At 43.5% G+C, this 16,919-nt stretch overlaps 1 protein-coding gene across 1 annotated transcript in view; it reads right to left on the bottom strand.

Annotated features, from left to right (window-relative positions):
* The window catches only part of LOC133541355 (cytohesin-3-like), a 107,693-nt gene extending 91,514 nt beyond the window's left edge, over positions 1–16,179 (bottom strand). Inside the window, exon 1 of the mRNA XM_061884737.1 lies at positions 15,787–16,179. Coding sequence (XP_061740721.1) covers positions 15,787–15,805 — 19 coding nt within the window. The 5' untranslated portion in view covers positions 15,806–16,179. The remainder of the gene's footprint in view (positions 1–15,786) is intronic.
* Between the last annotated feature and the right edge of the window lie 740 nt (positions 16,180–16,919).

Genomic DNA, 16,919 nt, shown 5'->3' with positions numbered 1-16,919 from the left:
ATACTCCATGACTAGACTGGGTGATATGTCCATATACTCCATGACTAGACTGGGTGATATGTCCATATACTCCATGACTAGACTGGGTGATATGTCCATATACTCCATGACTAGACTGGGTGATATGTCCATATACTCCATGACTAGACCGGGTGATATGTCCATATACTCCATGACTAGACTGGGTGATATGTCCATATACTCCATGACTAGACTGGGTGATATGTCCATATACTCCATGACTAGACTGGGTGATATGTCCATATACTCCATGACTAGACTGGGTGATATGTCCATATACTCCATGACTAGACTGGGTGATATGTCCATATACTCCATGACTAGACTGGGTGATATGTCCATATACTCCATGACTAGACTGGGTGATATGTCCATATACTCCATGACTAGACTGGGTGATATGTCCATATACTCCATGACTAGACTGGGTGATATGTCCATATACTCCATGACTAGACTGGGTGATATGTCCATATACTCCATGACTAGACTGGGTGATATGTCCATATACTCCATGACTAGACTGGGTGATATGTCCATATACTCCATGACTAGACTGGGTGATATGTCCATATACTCCATGACTAGACTGGGTGATATGTCCATATACTCCATGACTAGACTGGGTGATATGTCCATATACTCCATGACTAGACTGGGTGATATGTCCATATACTCCATGACTAGACTGGGTGATATGTCCATATACTCCATGACTAGACTGGGTGATATGTCCATATACTCCATGACTAGACTGGGTGATATGTCCATATACTCCATGACTAGACTGGGTGATATGTCCATATACTCCATGACTAGACTGGGTGATATGTCCATATACTCCATGACTAGACTGGGTGATATGTCCATATACTCCATGACTAGACTGGGTGATATGTCCATATACTGCATGACTAGAGTGGGTGATATGTCCATATACTCCATGACTAGACCGGGTGATATGTCCATATACTGCATGACTAGACTGGGTGATATGTCCATATACTCCATGACTAGACTGGGTGATATGTCCATATACTCCATGACTAGACTGGGTGATATGTCCATATACTCCATGACTAGACTGGGTGATATGTCCATATACTCCATGACTAGACTGGGTGATATGTCCATATACTCCATGACTAGACTGGGTGATATGTCCATATACTCCATGACTAGAGTGGGTGATATGTCCATATACTCCATGACTAGACTGGGTGATATGTCCATATACTCCATGACTAGACTGGGTGATATGTCCATATACTCCATGACTAGACTGGGTGATATGTCCATATACTCCATGACTAGACTGGGTGATATGTCCATATACTCCATGACTAGACTGGGTGATATGTCCATATACTCCATGACTAGAGTGGGTGATATGTCCATATACTCCATGACTAGACTGGGTGATATGTCCATATACTCCATGACTAGAGTGGGTGATATGTCCATATACTCCATGACTAGAGTGGGTGATATGTCCATATACTCCATGACTAGACTGGGTGATATGTCCATATACTCCATGACTAGAGTGGGTGATATGTCCATATACTCCATGACTAGAGTGGGTGATATGTCCATATACTCCATGACTAGACTGGGTGATATGTCCATATACTCCATGACTAGACTGGGTGATATGTCCATATACTCCATGACTAGAGTGGGTGATATGTCCATATACTCCATGACTAGAGTGGGTGATATGTCCATATACTCCATGACTAGACTGGGTGATATGTCCATATACTCCATGACTAGACTGGGTGATATGTCCATATACTCCATGACTAGAGTGGGTGATATGTCCATATACTCCATATATCCCCCCTTTGTCTCTGTGCCGTGTAGAAAAGGACTATATCGTGATATTCCAGTATAAGTTCTCACACAGTTGCATTAACTCAGTGGCCTAGTGGTGAGAGTGTCCACCCTGAGATGAGTAGGTTGTGAGTTCAAACCCCGGCCGAGTCATACCAAAGACTATAAAAATGGGAGCCATGACCTCCCTGCTTGGCACTCAGCATCAAGGCTTGGAATTGGGGGTTAAATCGCCAAAAATGATTCCAGGGCGTGGCCACCGCTGCTGCTCAGTGCTCCCCTCACCTCCCAGGGGGTGATCAAGGGTGATGGGTCAAATGCAGAGAATCATTTGGGCACATCTAGTGTGTGTGTGTGTGTGTGTGTGTGTGTGTGTGACAATCATTGCTACTTTAACTTTGACTTTATTTAGCAGCAGGCATTACACTGCAGGCTCTTCCCACTATTTCTTGTCTCTCCTTCTCACAGAGACATAAAACAAGCGCACCTTCTTACATACGTCACAGCAGCATGGCTAAAGTTAGCTGTGATGCTAGTGGAGTGGTAATATAAGAGAAAGAAGGTGCAAATCTAGTAACAAATGAAGGAAGAAGAAATAATTCCCAGGAAAAAAGCAGGGGGTCCATGGTCTAGTGCAGGGGTCGGGAAACTTTTTGGCTGAGAGAGCCAAGAAGCCAAATATTTTAAAATGTATTTCTGTAAGAGCCATCTAACTTTTTTTGTAATAACATTGTTATTCTGAAGCTAACTGTGGAGGGGGGCGTGGCCTGCGGGCCTGCAGCGTTGCCAGGATCAGCCTCGAAATCAGCGACAGGTGCGTAGATAGCCCATCTGGGCCTTGTTATCTAATCACCTGTCGCTCTGTTATAAGCAGCAGCCAGGAGGAGAGACGGGTTGGTGCTGGAGCCAAAGCACAAGCGAGGACGAAAGACAAAAAGACAATAGCTGGAAAGCAACTGAGAGACTTATTGAAAAATGAAACAATATTGTAACCCTGAAACAGGCTCTCATGTCGGTTCTTGGTGGTCTGAAGAACCCCCAGGAGGGCAAGCCCCACACTAACCAATAATAAATAAATAACTTCTTACCATCATAGCAACTTCTTAAACAGGTGCGGTAGAAAACGGATGGATGGATTAAAAATGCATGAGAATGATTTATATTTTGAACATTATTTTTAACACTGTGATTACAAGTGGAATTATTCATTACTTATCGTGTTAAGCAACATCAGCTCAGATTTATCTGAGAGCCAGATGCAGTCATCAAAAGAGCCACAGTCCTTCAACAGTCCGGGGTCTCCGCTGTCCTATTTTACGCTTCATAATGCGCCACACATTTTCCATGGGAGACAGGTCTGGACTGCAGGCTGGCCAGGAAAGTACCCGCACTCTTTTACTACAAAGTACCACTGTTGTAACACGGGGCTTGGCATTGTTTTGCTGAAATAAGCAGGGGCGTCCATGATAACGTTGCTTGGATGACAACATATGTTCTGTGTCATAAGTGTTCTGTGGTCTGAGTCCACATTTCAAATTGTTTTTGGAAATATTCCACATCGTGTCATCCAGACCAAAGGGGAAGCGAACCATCCAGACTGTTATCAACACAAAGTGTAAAAGCCAGCATGTGTGATGGTATGGGGGTGTATTAGTGCCCAAGGCATGGGTAACTTACACATCTGTGAAGGCACCATTAATGCTGAAAGGTACATACAGCTTTTGGAACAACATATGCTGCCATCTAAGCGCTGTCTTTTTCATGGACGCCCCTGCTTATTTCAGCAAGACAATGCCAAGCCACATTAGGTACGTGTTACAACAGTGTGGCTTCGTGAAAAAAAAGAGTGCGAGTACTTTCCTGGTCCAGACCTGTCTCCCATGGAAAATGTGTGGCGCATTATGAAGTGTGAAATAGGACAGTGGAGACCCCGGACTGTTGAAGGACTGAAGCTCTACATAAAACAAGAATGGGAAAGAATTCCACTTTCAAAGCTTCAACAATTAGTTTCCTCAGTTCCCAAACGTTTATTGAGTGTTGTTAAAAGAAAAGGTGATGTAACACAGTGGTGAACATGCCCTTTCCCAACTACTTTGGCACGTGTTGCAGCCATGAAATTCTAAGTTAATTATTATTTGCAAAAAAAATAATTAAGTGTATGAGTTTGAACATCAAATATGTTGTCTTTGTAGCATATTCAACTGAATATGGCTTGAAAAGGATTTTCAAATCATTGTATTCTGTTTATATTTACATCTAACACCATTTCCCAACTCATATGGAAACGGGGTTTGTACATGCATACTCATACACACACACACACACACACACACACACACACATACATATATATATCTTGATTGGATTATCCAGAGAATAGTGCTCGATACCGTGGTAGAGCGCAATATGTAGGTGTGGGAAAAATCACAAGACTACTTCATCTCTACAGAAGTGTTTCATGAGGGGTTCCCTCAATCATATCTCCTGATGTTTGAGGGAACCACTCATGAAACAGTTCTGTAGAAATGAAGTAGTCTTGTGATTTTTCCCCACACATACACATTATATATATATATATATATACATATATATATATGTAGGTGTGGGAAAAAATCACAAGACTACTTCATCTCTACAGATCTGTTTCATGAGGGGTTCCCTCAATCATCAGGAGATTTTAATGGAAGCATTCACATACAATGGTTTATATAGAGCACAGAGTGGGTGGGTACAGGCAGGCGTAGGGTGTGGTGATTGGCTCATGTGTTACCTAGGAGGTGTTTCCGCCTGTGGCGGCATGTTGAAATGATTTCACTGCGTTTGTTGAGGGATGATAGATCTGGATGATATATAATAAACAGTTTCTCTTTTAAGCATAAGTTGCATCTTTTATTACCACTGTTGTAAGGTGTGATGGATGCAAGAATTTGCCATGTTATTGAATATTCAACATTATTGTCTTTGAGGTTCCAAATATATATATGTATATATATATATATATATATCTTTAGTTTCGATTGTAGCTGAGATAGGCGCCAGCGCCCCCCGTGACCCCGAAAGGGAATAAGCGGTAGAAAATGGATGGATGGATGGATAGTTTTGAGCGTACATTAGGCTGCTAAGCACGCTCTACCAATATAACCATTGCTAACGTTAGTTGTAGTTTGTTTTAGTCTTTCTTTTCTGATAGTACTGACAAAAACCATGTGATTGCTATTTGTTGTGATATTTTACGCAGGCTTGACGTACTTCTTCCTGAAAAATGTGACTTGTATTCTGCACAGGACAGAATACCTCTGGAGGATGGACTATAAAACTGCAGAGAAGTGAATAAGCAACTTGCTGTGAGTTTGGATGAGTGGCGATGTGAAGAGTGGTGTAAGTGGGAACCCAGATGGCGAGACACGCCATCATCATCATCATCATCATCATCATCAGGATCTAACCACATCTGCTGGAAGAAAGTCAATAAAACATCTTAATGTCTTAAGCACTTGATGTTCTGGGAACACCTTTTCCAAACAATCTCTGGCTGGTTCCATCAGTGTTCCAAACCTCCCTTTTCCTGTCCACCCAACCCTCTTGTCCTCTGCACACCTGGACGCCCCACCACCACCACCACCACCACCACCACCACCCACTGGTAAGAACCAAGCCAAACTGGAGTTGTAAAAGGGAGCAGGACATCCTTTGCCTTAAACCCGCATGACTTCAGACTCCTGAGACTTTAAGCAGGCTCTGACATGCTCCAATTGATCTTCTGATTGTTCCACCTGATCTGTCTAGCTTGACGGGAAATGCAAGTCATGGTTCGGCCCAGAGGAAATTAGAGAGCTATCTACTTGCAAAAGCGTGTGTGCTTTCTGGCTCAGATGCACCAGACTCCAAGACAACAGCAGCCACTCATAAAAGTCCAAAGGAGCTTTTCTTCCGGGGCAAAGAAAACAGAGCGGAGGCTCAAGTAGCTTCTTTTTTGGGCAGCCGTGCAACTCCAGACTTGTATGTGGGTCAGCATGGCGTAATGTCTGAGAAACTGAGGATGGTCAAAGGAAAGTTGAAGCTGCTATTTCATTTCCGAGCTTAACAAGAGGCCTCTGATGTCAGTCTGGAGGAGCCACAAACAGGAGCCAGGTCACATAGATTTACACCAGGGGGGGGGGCTAAGTGGGTACTGCTAAAAAAAAAACAATGATTGTGCGAACAACTGAAACCTAAAAACAACTTTCCTATGTGTGCACCCAGCTGTGCATGGCTGGAATCTGGAATAAGAGCAGCATACGTCTGTCTGGCTCACCTGTGCCATCGCTGCCGGGCAACAATGACAACTTTATGCCCCGCTGCCAGGTACACTCAATGTCTAATCATGCAGACCTGCAGGTAGTCGCCATGTGGAAGACACCTCTGCATGAGCTGGGAAAAAGTCAAGTGTGATGTCTTCATGAACACCAGCCTGAGCGTCACTTTGTAGCGATACAGCTGAGCTGCCACATGATATCACTTCCTTTGTGTCTGGACAACCAAGTAAAAGTGGAGACTCTCAAATGAAATATAGATTACACTATCATCTTTTCAAATAATAACATGAAAAGGTAATAATCCGTAGATATTAAAGATTTTCATGTTACAAACAAATGGGACATTTTGTGAGAATAAAGTTGTAATATTATGAGGAAAACAGTCCAGATCTTACTAAAGTCCCAATAAAATTGTAATATACAGGGAAACAATGTCACAATCTTGTGATTTTTTTTTTGGTTTGTTTTGATTGTGAGTACAAAGTCACTAAATAAAAAATTTAAAAAATCATAACATTTTAACAATTAAAAAGGTGTCATTTTGTGGCAATGCATTTCAAAAGTGCACAGAATAATATATGTATCATTTTCAGAGGATAATGACAAAAAATGAGTGAAATCGTAATGAAGGAAGAAGTCATCATTTCACCAGAACAAAGTCACAATATCACAAGATAGTTTTTAAGTCATACAATTATGAGGAAAAAGTTATTTTACAAGAACATATAATTTAAAAAAGGCCGAATTTTGCAAGAGGAGTCTTAATAATGAGGGAAAAGACAATAAACTCAAGTCATGAGAAGAAAATAATAATTTTACGAGACTAAAGTTGCAATGTTTACAAGAAAATATATACAATTTTGTAAAAGTAAAGATGTAAAAACATTAGGGAAAAAGTCAAAATTTTACACAGGGGAAAATGTCACCATGTTTTGAAAACATTAAAGTGACAACATTTAAAAAAGAAAATCATAATTACAATAAAAATGTGTAATTTTGTGAAAATGCATTTCAAAATATATAATTCACTAATTCGCAGTAATGCACCCATCCATCCATCCATCCATCTTCTTCCACTTATCAGAGGTGGGGTCGCGGGGGCAACAGCCTAAGCAGGGAAGCCCAGACTTCCCTCTCCCCAGCCACTTGGTCCAGCTCCTCCCGGGGGATCCCGAGGTGTCCCAGGCCAGCCGGGAGACATAGTCTTCCCAACGTGTCCTGGGTCTTCCCCGTGGCCTCCTACCGGTTGGACTTGCCCTAAACACCTCTCTAGGGAGGCGTTCAAGTGGCATCCTGACCAGATGCCCGAACCACCTCATCTGGCTCCTCTCGATGTGAAAGAGCAGCGGCTTTACTTTGAGTTCCTCCTAGATGACAGAGCTTCTCACCCTATCTCTAAGGGAGAGACCCGCCACACGGCGGAGGAAACTCATTTGGGCCGCTTGTACCCGTGATCTTATCCATTCGGTCAAGACCCAAAGCTCATGACCATAGGTGAGGATGGGAACGTAGATCGACCGGTGAATTGAGAGCTATGCCTTCCGGCTCAGCTCCTTCTTCACCACAATGGATCGGTACAACGTCCGCATTACTGAAGACGCCGCACCGATCCGCCTGTCCATCTCACCATCTACTCTTCCCTCACTCGTGAACAAGACTCCCAGGTACTTGAACTCCTCCACTTGGGGCAGGGTCTCCTCCCCAACCCGGAGATGGCAATCCACCCTTTTCCGGGCGAGAACATGGACTCGGACTTGGAGGTGCTGATTGCCATTCCTGTCGCTTCACACTCGGCTGCGAACCGATCCAGTGAGAGCTGAAGATCCTGGTCAGATGAAGCCATCAGGACCACATCATCTGCAAAAAGCAGAGACCTAATCCCGCGGCCACCAAACCAGAACCCCTCAACGCCTTGACTGCGCCTAGAAATTCTGTCCATAAAAGTTATGAACAGAATGGGTGACAAAGGGCAGCCTTGGCGGAGTCGAAACCTCACTGGAAACGTGTCCGACTTACTGCCAGCAATGCGGACCAAGCTCTGACACTGATCATACAGGGAGCGGACCGCCACAATAAGACAGTCCGATACCCCATACTCTCTGAGCACTCCCCACAGGACTTCCCGAGGGACACGGTCCAATGCCTTCTCCAAGTCCACAAAGCACATGTAGACTGGTTGGGCAAACTCCCATGCACCCTCAAGGACCCTGCCCAGACTATAGAGCTGGTCCACAGTTCCACGACCAGGACAAAAACCACACTGTTCCTCCTGAATCCGAGGTTCGACTTTCCGGCTTAGCCTCCTCTCCAGTACACCTGAATAAACCTTATCGGGAAGGCTGAGGAGTGTGATCCCACGATAGTTGGAACACACCCTCCGGTCCCCCTTCTTAAAGAGAGGAACCAGCACCCCGGTCTGCCAATCCAGAGGTACCGCCCCCCGATGTCCACGCGATGCTGCAGAGTCTTGTCAACCAAGACAGCCCCACAGCATCCAGAGCCTTAAGGAACTCCGGGCGGCTCTCGTCCACCCCTGGGGCCTTGCCACCGAGGAGCTTTTTAACTACCTCAGCGACCTCAGCCCCAGAAATAGGAGAGTCCACCACAGAATTCCCCAGGCACTGCTTCCTCATAGGAAGAAGTGTTGGTGGGATTGAGGAGGTCTTCGAAGTATTCCTTCCACCTATCCACAACATCCGCAGTTGAGGTCAGCAGAACACCATCCGCACCATACACGGTGTTGATAGTGCACTGCTTCCCCTTCCTGAGGCGGCGGACGGTGGTCCAGAATCGCTTCGAAGCTGTCCGGAAGTGGTTTTCCATGGATTCCCTGAACTCCTCCCATGTCCGAGTTTTTGTCTCCGCGACCGCTGAAGCTGCACACCGCTTGGCCTGTCGGTACCTGTCCACTGCCTCCGGAGTCCTATGAGCCAAAAGGACCCGATAGGACTCCTTCTTCAGCTTGACGGCATCCCTCACCGCTGGTGTCCACCAAGGGGTTTTTAGGATTACCGCCATGACAGGCACCAACTACCTTGCGGCCTCGACAATAGAGGTTCGGAACATGGTCCACTCGGACTCAATGTCCAGCCCGTCCCTCGTGACATGTTCGAAGTTCTTCTGGGGGTGGGAATTGAAACTCTCTCTGACAGGAGACTCTGCCAGACGTTCCCAGCAGACCCTCACAATGCGTTTGGGCCTGCCAGGTCTGTCCGGCATCCTCCCCCACCATCGCAGCCAACTCACCACCAGGTGGTGATCGGTGGAAAGTTCCGCCCCTCTCTTCACCCGAGTGTCCAAAACATGAGGCCGCAAAACCGATGACACGATTAAAAAGTGGATCATGGAAGTGCGGCCTAGAATGACCTGGTGCCAAGTGCACATATGGACACCCTTATGTTTGGATAGTACTTTATTTATTCCTTCAGGAAAATTAAAATTTTGGGCACAAGTTTGTATAGTTCACTAATTCAAAGTAATGCAGGAAAAAATATATAATTGTCTGAGAATAATGACAAAAAAGGTGCAATTTGGCGTGGAGAAAAGTCATCATTTCACCAGAACTAAGTCTCATTATCACAAGAAAGTTGTTGTGAGAGTTAAGTCAGGAAAAATGGGTAATTTTACAAGAACTTATTTTTTTTAAAAAGGCGGAATTTTGCAAGAGTAGTCTTAATGAGGTAAACGACAATAATAAATTGAAGTCATGATAAGGAAATAAGTCACAATTTTACTAGACTTAAGTTGCAATTCTTTACAAGAATAAATATACAATTTTTGAGAAAGAAAAGTTGTAATAATATGATGAAAAAAGTCAACATTTTACTAAACTCACAATTTTCTAACAATAAAAATGTAAAATACAGGGAAAATGTCACAATCTAGTGATTTTTTGGGGCGAATAAAGTCACTAAATTAAAAAAAATAATAATTTTATAAGAACATTTTATAATAAAGTGTAATTTGTGAGAATGCATTTCAATAATGCACAAAAAAAACATTTTTCTGAGAATAATGACAAAAAGGGTGCCATTTAGTGTGCGTGAAATCCTAATGAGGGGAAAAGTCATTTCAGCAGAACAAAGTCACGACATCACAAGAATGGGTTTGTGACACTTAAGTCCTAAAATCCAGAAAAATGTCATCATTTTACAAGCACTTTTAATAAGAAAGGTGGAATTTGCAAGAACAGTCTTGTAGGTCAACTGAAACCAGGCAGTCTGATAGTTTATATATCAATGATGAAATAGTAACAAATGATGAAATAGTAACAAATGATGAAATAGTAACAAATGATGAAATAGTAACAAATGATGAAATAGTAACAAATGATGAAATAGTAACAAATGATGAAATAGTAACAAATGATTAATTATTAACATTGCAACACATGCCCAGTTAGTTTACTAAACTACAATCTTAAATTTCCCACGGAGTTTCTTGTTGAAAACGTCAGTATGATGACTCGTATGATGACGTGTATGTTGACGTGTATGATGACGTGTATGATGACTCGTATGATGACGTGTATGATGACGTGTATGATGACGTGTATGTTGACGTGTATGATGACTCGTATGACGTGTACGTTGACGTGTATGATGACGTGTATGACGTGTATGACTCGTATGATGATGTGAATGATAACTCGTATGATGACGTGTACGACTCGTATGATGATGTGTATGATAACTCATATGATAACTCGTATGATGACGTGTATGTTGACGTGTATGATGACGTGTATGACTCGTATGATGACTCGTATGATGACGTGTACGTTGACGTGTATGATGACGTGTATGACTCGTATGATGATGTGAATGATAACTCGTATGATGACGTGTATGACTCGTATGATGATGTGTATGATGACGTGTATGACTCGTATGATGATGTGAATGATAACTCGTATGATGACGTGTATGATGACGTGTACGACTCGTATGATGATGTGTATGATAACTCATATGATAACTCGTATGATGACGTGTATGTTGACGTGTATGATGACGTGTATGATGACGTGTATGATGACGTGTATGACTCGTATGATGTGTATGATGATGTGTATGATGACTCGTATGATGACTCGTATGATGACTCGTATGATGACGTATATGACTCGTATGATGATGTGTATGATGACTCGTATGATGACGTGTATGACTCGTATGATGATGTATATGATGACTCGTATGATGACGTGTATGATGACTCGTATGACGACTCGTATGACGACGTGTATGATGACTCGTATGATGACCTGTATGATGACGTGTATGATGACTCGTATGATGATGTGTATGATGACTCGTATGATGATGTGTATGATGACTCGTATGATGACTCGTATGATGACGTGTATGACTCGTATGATGATGTGTATGATGACTCGTATGATAACTCGTATGATGACGTGTATGTTGACTCGTATGATGACGTGTATGATGACGTGTATGACTCGTATGATGACGTGTATGATGACGTGTATGATTCGTATGATGATGTATATGATGACTCGTATGATGACGTGTATGATGACGTGTATGATGACTCGTATGACGACTCGTATGATGACTCGTATGATGACGTGTATGATGACTCGTATGATGATGTGTATGATGACTCGTATGATGATGTGTATGATGACTCGTATGACTCGTATGATGACGTGTATGACTCGTATGATGATGTGTATGATGACTCGTATGATGACGTGTATGTTGACGTGTATGTTGACGTGTATGTTGACGTGTATGATGACGTGTATGACTCGTATGATGACGTGTATGATGACGTGAATGATGACGTATATGATGACGTACATGACTCGTATGATGTTGTGTATGATGACTCGTATGATGACTCGTATGATGACGTGTATGACTCGTATGATGATGTGTATGATGACTCGTATGATAACCTGTATGTTGACGTGTATGATGACGTGCATGACTCGTATGATGACGTGTATGATGACGTATATGATGACGTATATGATGACGTATATGACTCGTATGATGATGTGTATGATGACTCGTATGATGACTCGTATGATGACGTGTATGACTCGTATGATGACGTGTATGATGACTCGTATGACGACGTGTATGACGACGTGTATGACGACGTGTATGACGACGTGTATGACGACGTGTATGACGACGTGTATGACGACTCGTATGACGACTCGTATGACGACTCGTATGACGACTCGTATGACGACTCGTATGACGACTCGTATGACGATGTGTATGATGACTCGTATGATGACGTGTATGATGACTCGTATGATGACGTGTATGTTGACGTGTATGTTGACGTGTATGTTGACGTGTATGATGACTCGTATGATGACGTGTATGATGACGTGTATGATGACGTGTATGATGATGTGTATGATGACGTGTATGATGACGTGTATGATGACGTGTATGATGACTCGTATGATGACGTGTATGATGACTCGTATGATGACTCGTATGATGACGTGTATGATGACTCGTATGATGACTCGTATGATGACGTGTATGATGACTCGTATGATGACGTGTATGATGACTCGTATGATGACGTGTATGATGACTCGTATGATGACGTGTATGATGACGTGTATGATGACGTGTATGATGACTCGTATGATGACGTGTATGATGACTCGTATGATGACGTGTATGATGACTCGTATGATGACGTGTATGACTCGTATGATGACTCGTATGACGACGTGTATGACGACGTGTATGACGACGTGTATGACGACGTGTATGACGACTCGTATGACGACTCGTATGACGACTCGTATGACGACTCGTATGACGACTCGTATGACGACTCGTATGACGACTCGTATGACGACTCGTATGACGACTCGTATGATGACTCGTATGATGATGTGTATGATGACTCGTATGATGACGTGTATGATGACTCGTATGATGACGTGTATGATGACGTGTATGATGATGTGTATGATGATGTGTATGATGATGTGTATGATGATGTGTATGATGACGTGTATGATGACTCGTATGATGACGTGTATGATGACGTGTATGATGATGTGTATGTTGACGTGTATGTTGACGTGTATGATGACTCGTATGATGACGTGTATGATGACGTGTATGATGACGTGTATGATGACGTGTATGATGACGCGTGCGTTTGACTTCTCGGGTTGTAGCGGACATTATTTTCCAGCCCGATCCCAGCTAAAAGTGGTCTGCTTTAACGGCATAATTACACAGTATTTTGCACATCTGAGTTGCTGAATCTTTTGCAATTTGTTCAATTAATATTGGAGAAGTCAAAGTAGAAAGATGGAGTTGGGAAGCTTTAGTCTTTAGCAACACAAACACAGTTGGTGTTTCCTTCTTTAAATTTCCCGGAGGTGAAGCTTTACTATGGATCAGAGCGGTCAAGCGAACATGGATCCCGACTACATGTCTACCGGCAGTTTTCAGTGAGAAAATTGTGGTAATAAACGGCTCTTACCGGAGACATCAGCAGAGCTTCTGTCCTGCTGCAGCTTCACCCGTGGCCACACCCCTCCAACTTTAAGGTACTATTTAACTCACTAAAACACTAGCAACACAATAAGCAGATAAGGGATTTCCCAGAATTATCCTAGTAAATGTGTCTAAAAACGTCTGAATCACAATCGCCTTTTTTTTTTTTTAACTTTTTTTTTCCTGGTCCTTCACTCAAAATTTCCTCATCCACAAATCTTTCATCCCCGCTCAAAATAATGGGGAAATTGTCACTTTCTCGGTCCGAATCGCTCTCGCTGCTGGTGGCCATGATTGTAAACAATGTTCAGATGTGAGGAGCTCCACAACCCGTGACGTCACACGCACATCGTCTGCTACTTCCTGTACAGGCAAGGCTTTTTTAATAGTGACCAAAAGTTGCAAACTTTATCGTGGATGTTCTCTACTAAATCCTTTCAGCAAAAATCTGGCAAAATGATGAAGTATGACACATAGCATGGAGCTGCTATCCCCGTTTAAATAAGAACATCTCACTTCAGTAGGACTTTAAAGACTTTGGTCAAAGCGGTGCAACATAAAGTGAGTGACACACCTGCATGACACTGTCACAGGTGTGTGATGCAACATAGAGTGATGTACCTGGGACAGGTGTGTGATGCAACATAGAGTGATGTACCTGTCACAGGTGTGTGATACAACATAGAGTGATGTACCTGGGACAGGTGTGTGATGCAACATAGAGTGATGTACCTGGGACAGGTGTGTGATGCAACATAGAGTGATGTACCTGGGACAGGTGTGTGATGCAACATAGAGTGATGTACCTGGGACAGGTGTGTGATGCAACATAGAGTGATGTACCTGGGACAGGTGTGTGATGCAACATAGAGTGATGTACCTGGGACAGGTGTGTGATGCAACATAGAGTGATGTAGGTGGGACAGGTGTGTGATGCAACAGAGTGATGTACCTGTCACAGGTGTGTGATACAACATAGAGTGATGTACCTGGGACAGGTGTGTGGTGCAACATAGAGTGATGTACCTGGGACAGGTGTGTGATGCAACATAGAGTGATGTACCTGGGACAGGTGTGTGATGCAACATAGAGTGATGTACCTGGGACAGGTGTGTGATGCAACATAGAGTGATACACCTGTCATGCAGGTGTGTGATGCAACATAGAGTGATGTACCTGGGACAGGTGTGTGATGCAACATAGAGTGATGTACCTGGGACAGGTGTGTGATGCAACATAGAGTGATGTACCTGTCACAGGTGTGTGATACAACATAGAGTGATGTACCTGTCACAGGTGTGTGATGCAACATAGAGTGATGTACCTGGGACAGGTGTGTGATGCAACATAGAGTGATGTACCTGGGACAGGTGTGTGATGCAACATAGAGTGATGTACCTGGGACAGGTGTGTGATGCAACATAGAGTGATGTACCTGGGACAGGTGTGTGATGCAACATAGAGTGATGTACCTGGGACAGGTGCGTGATGCAACAGAGTGATGTACCTGGGACAGGTGTGTGATGCAACAGAGTGATGTACCTGTCACAGGTGTGTGATGCAACAGAGTGATGTACCTGTCACAGGTGTGTGATACAACATAGAGTGATGTACCTGGGACAGGTGTGTGATGCAACATAGAGTGATGTAGGTGGGACAGGTGTGTGATGCAACATAGAGTGATGTAGGTGGGACAGGTGTGTGATGCAACAGAGTGATGTACCTGTCACAGGTGTGTGATGCAACATAGAGTGATGTACCTGGGACAGGTGTGTGATGCAACATAGAGTGATGTACCTGTCACAGGTGTGTGATGCAACATAGAGTGATGTAGGTGGGACAGGTGTGTGATGCAACATAGAGTGATGTACCTGGGACAGGTGTGATGCAACATAGAGAGATGTACCTGGGACAGGTGTGATGCAACATAGAGAGATGTACCTGGGACAGGTGTGTGATGCAACATAGAGTGATGTGGGTGGGACAGGTGTGCGGTGCAACGTCATCATGACCATGATTTGAGGTCCATGTGCAGGACAAAGATGACGGCCCGCATCAGAGGAGCACATGTAACCTCCAGGTGAGGTAATAATAAAAGGCAGGCATGAAAGGTGTCTTACCTGGGTGGTCGTCGTCCATGTTCGCAGGCTGCAATTCAAGACCCCCACTGGGGGGGAAACACAACTGGTGAGCCAAAGTTCCGCTGCACGACGGGAAGGAGGTCTCATTCACGGCAAGGAGGTCTCATTCACGGCAAGGAGGTCTCATTTACGACAAGGAGGTCTCATTCACGGCTGGTCTCAATTCCCCGCGAACATCAGACAAGGCGTCCAGTTTGGGGAAGTATGTTGGCCATTTGCACTTGGCAGCAGGTGTGCGGCCCTCCCTCCAACAGGAAAGAGATGTTTTCGATGTTTCCCTGCGGCGGCGACGTCGTCCTCCCCGCTTGGTCGCAGAGACAATCTGGACCAGAGTCTGTAACGCCTCCTCTTCTTATCGCAGACATTTCAATTCAAGCAGTGAGCACGAACGCCGGAATAGATTTGGCTTTATTTCAAAACAAAAGCTGAAGGTTCACGCGTGAGTGGCGGACACCTGACTGGGCGGTGTTTTCTTTTGAAATGCAGAACCGGAAGTTAATGTTTTGCGTTTAGCTTTGCACATTTGGCAGCACAAGACTCAACCTTTCGTCGCCGATCAATCTCGCGTGATGCTAGAACAAATAAAGCCACAAAAGGTTCATTTGAGTCACACGATTAAAATAAACACTTTGGATATGACTTTTATTATACTTTACGTCGCACACTTGTGAAGCGACTTCCTGAAACCTACAATAGTGATGAAATGTTTGTCGATGGTGATGCGTTTAGGGACTGTCAGTTTTCTAAATATTATGCTTAGAAGCTGTACCTTTATATACCCTCATACCTGATCACTAACCCTGATAAACCCCACGTAATTATCAGGTGGGGAAAGGGGTGCATACACACACACATACACACACACACACACACACATATTCTTGTATTTGTTACCTTCTTGAGAGCTGAGAATAATGCCTCCCTCTTTAGGAGCAGCCTTTCTAGATCTTTGCAGAGGTGTACTTACAACATGAATAATATATACATACTATGCAAACATAAAAAAGCTTGTTGTGAAAAATGAGTTCGAATTTCACAAGAAAAAGGTCACAATTTCACAAGAAAAACTTAAAATTTTGGCAGGATTATAATAAAAGTTTTCGTTTTAATCA

Source organism: Nerophis ophidion, linkage group LG23, assembly GCF_033978795.1.
Source record: "Nerophis ophidion isolate RoL-2023_Sa linkage group LG23, RoL_Noph_v1.0, whole genome shotgun sequence".
Classification (NCBI taxonomy): domain Eukaryota; kingdom Metazoa; phylum Chordata; class Actinopteri; order Syngnathiformes; family Syngnathidae; genus Nerophis; species Nerophis ophidion.
This window is presented reverse-complemented; position numbering and strand designations above follow the sequence as displayed.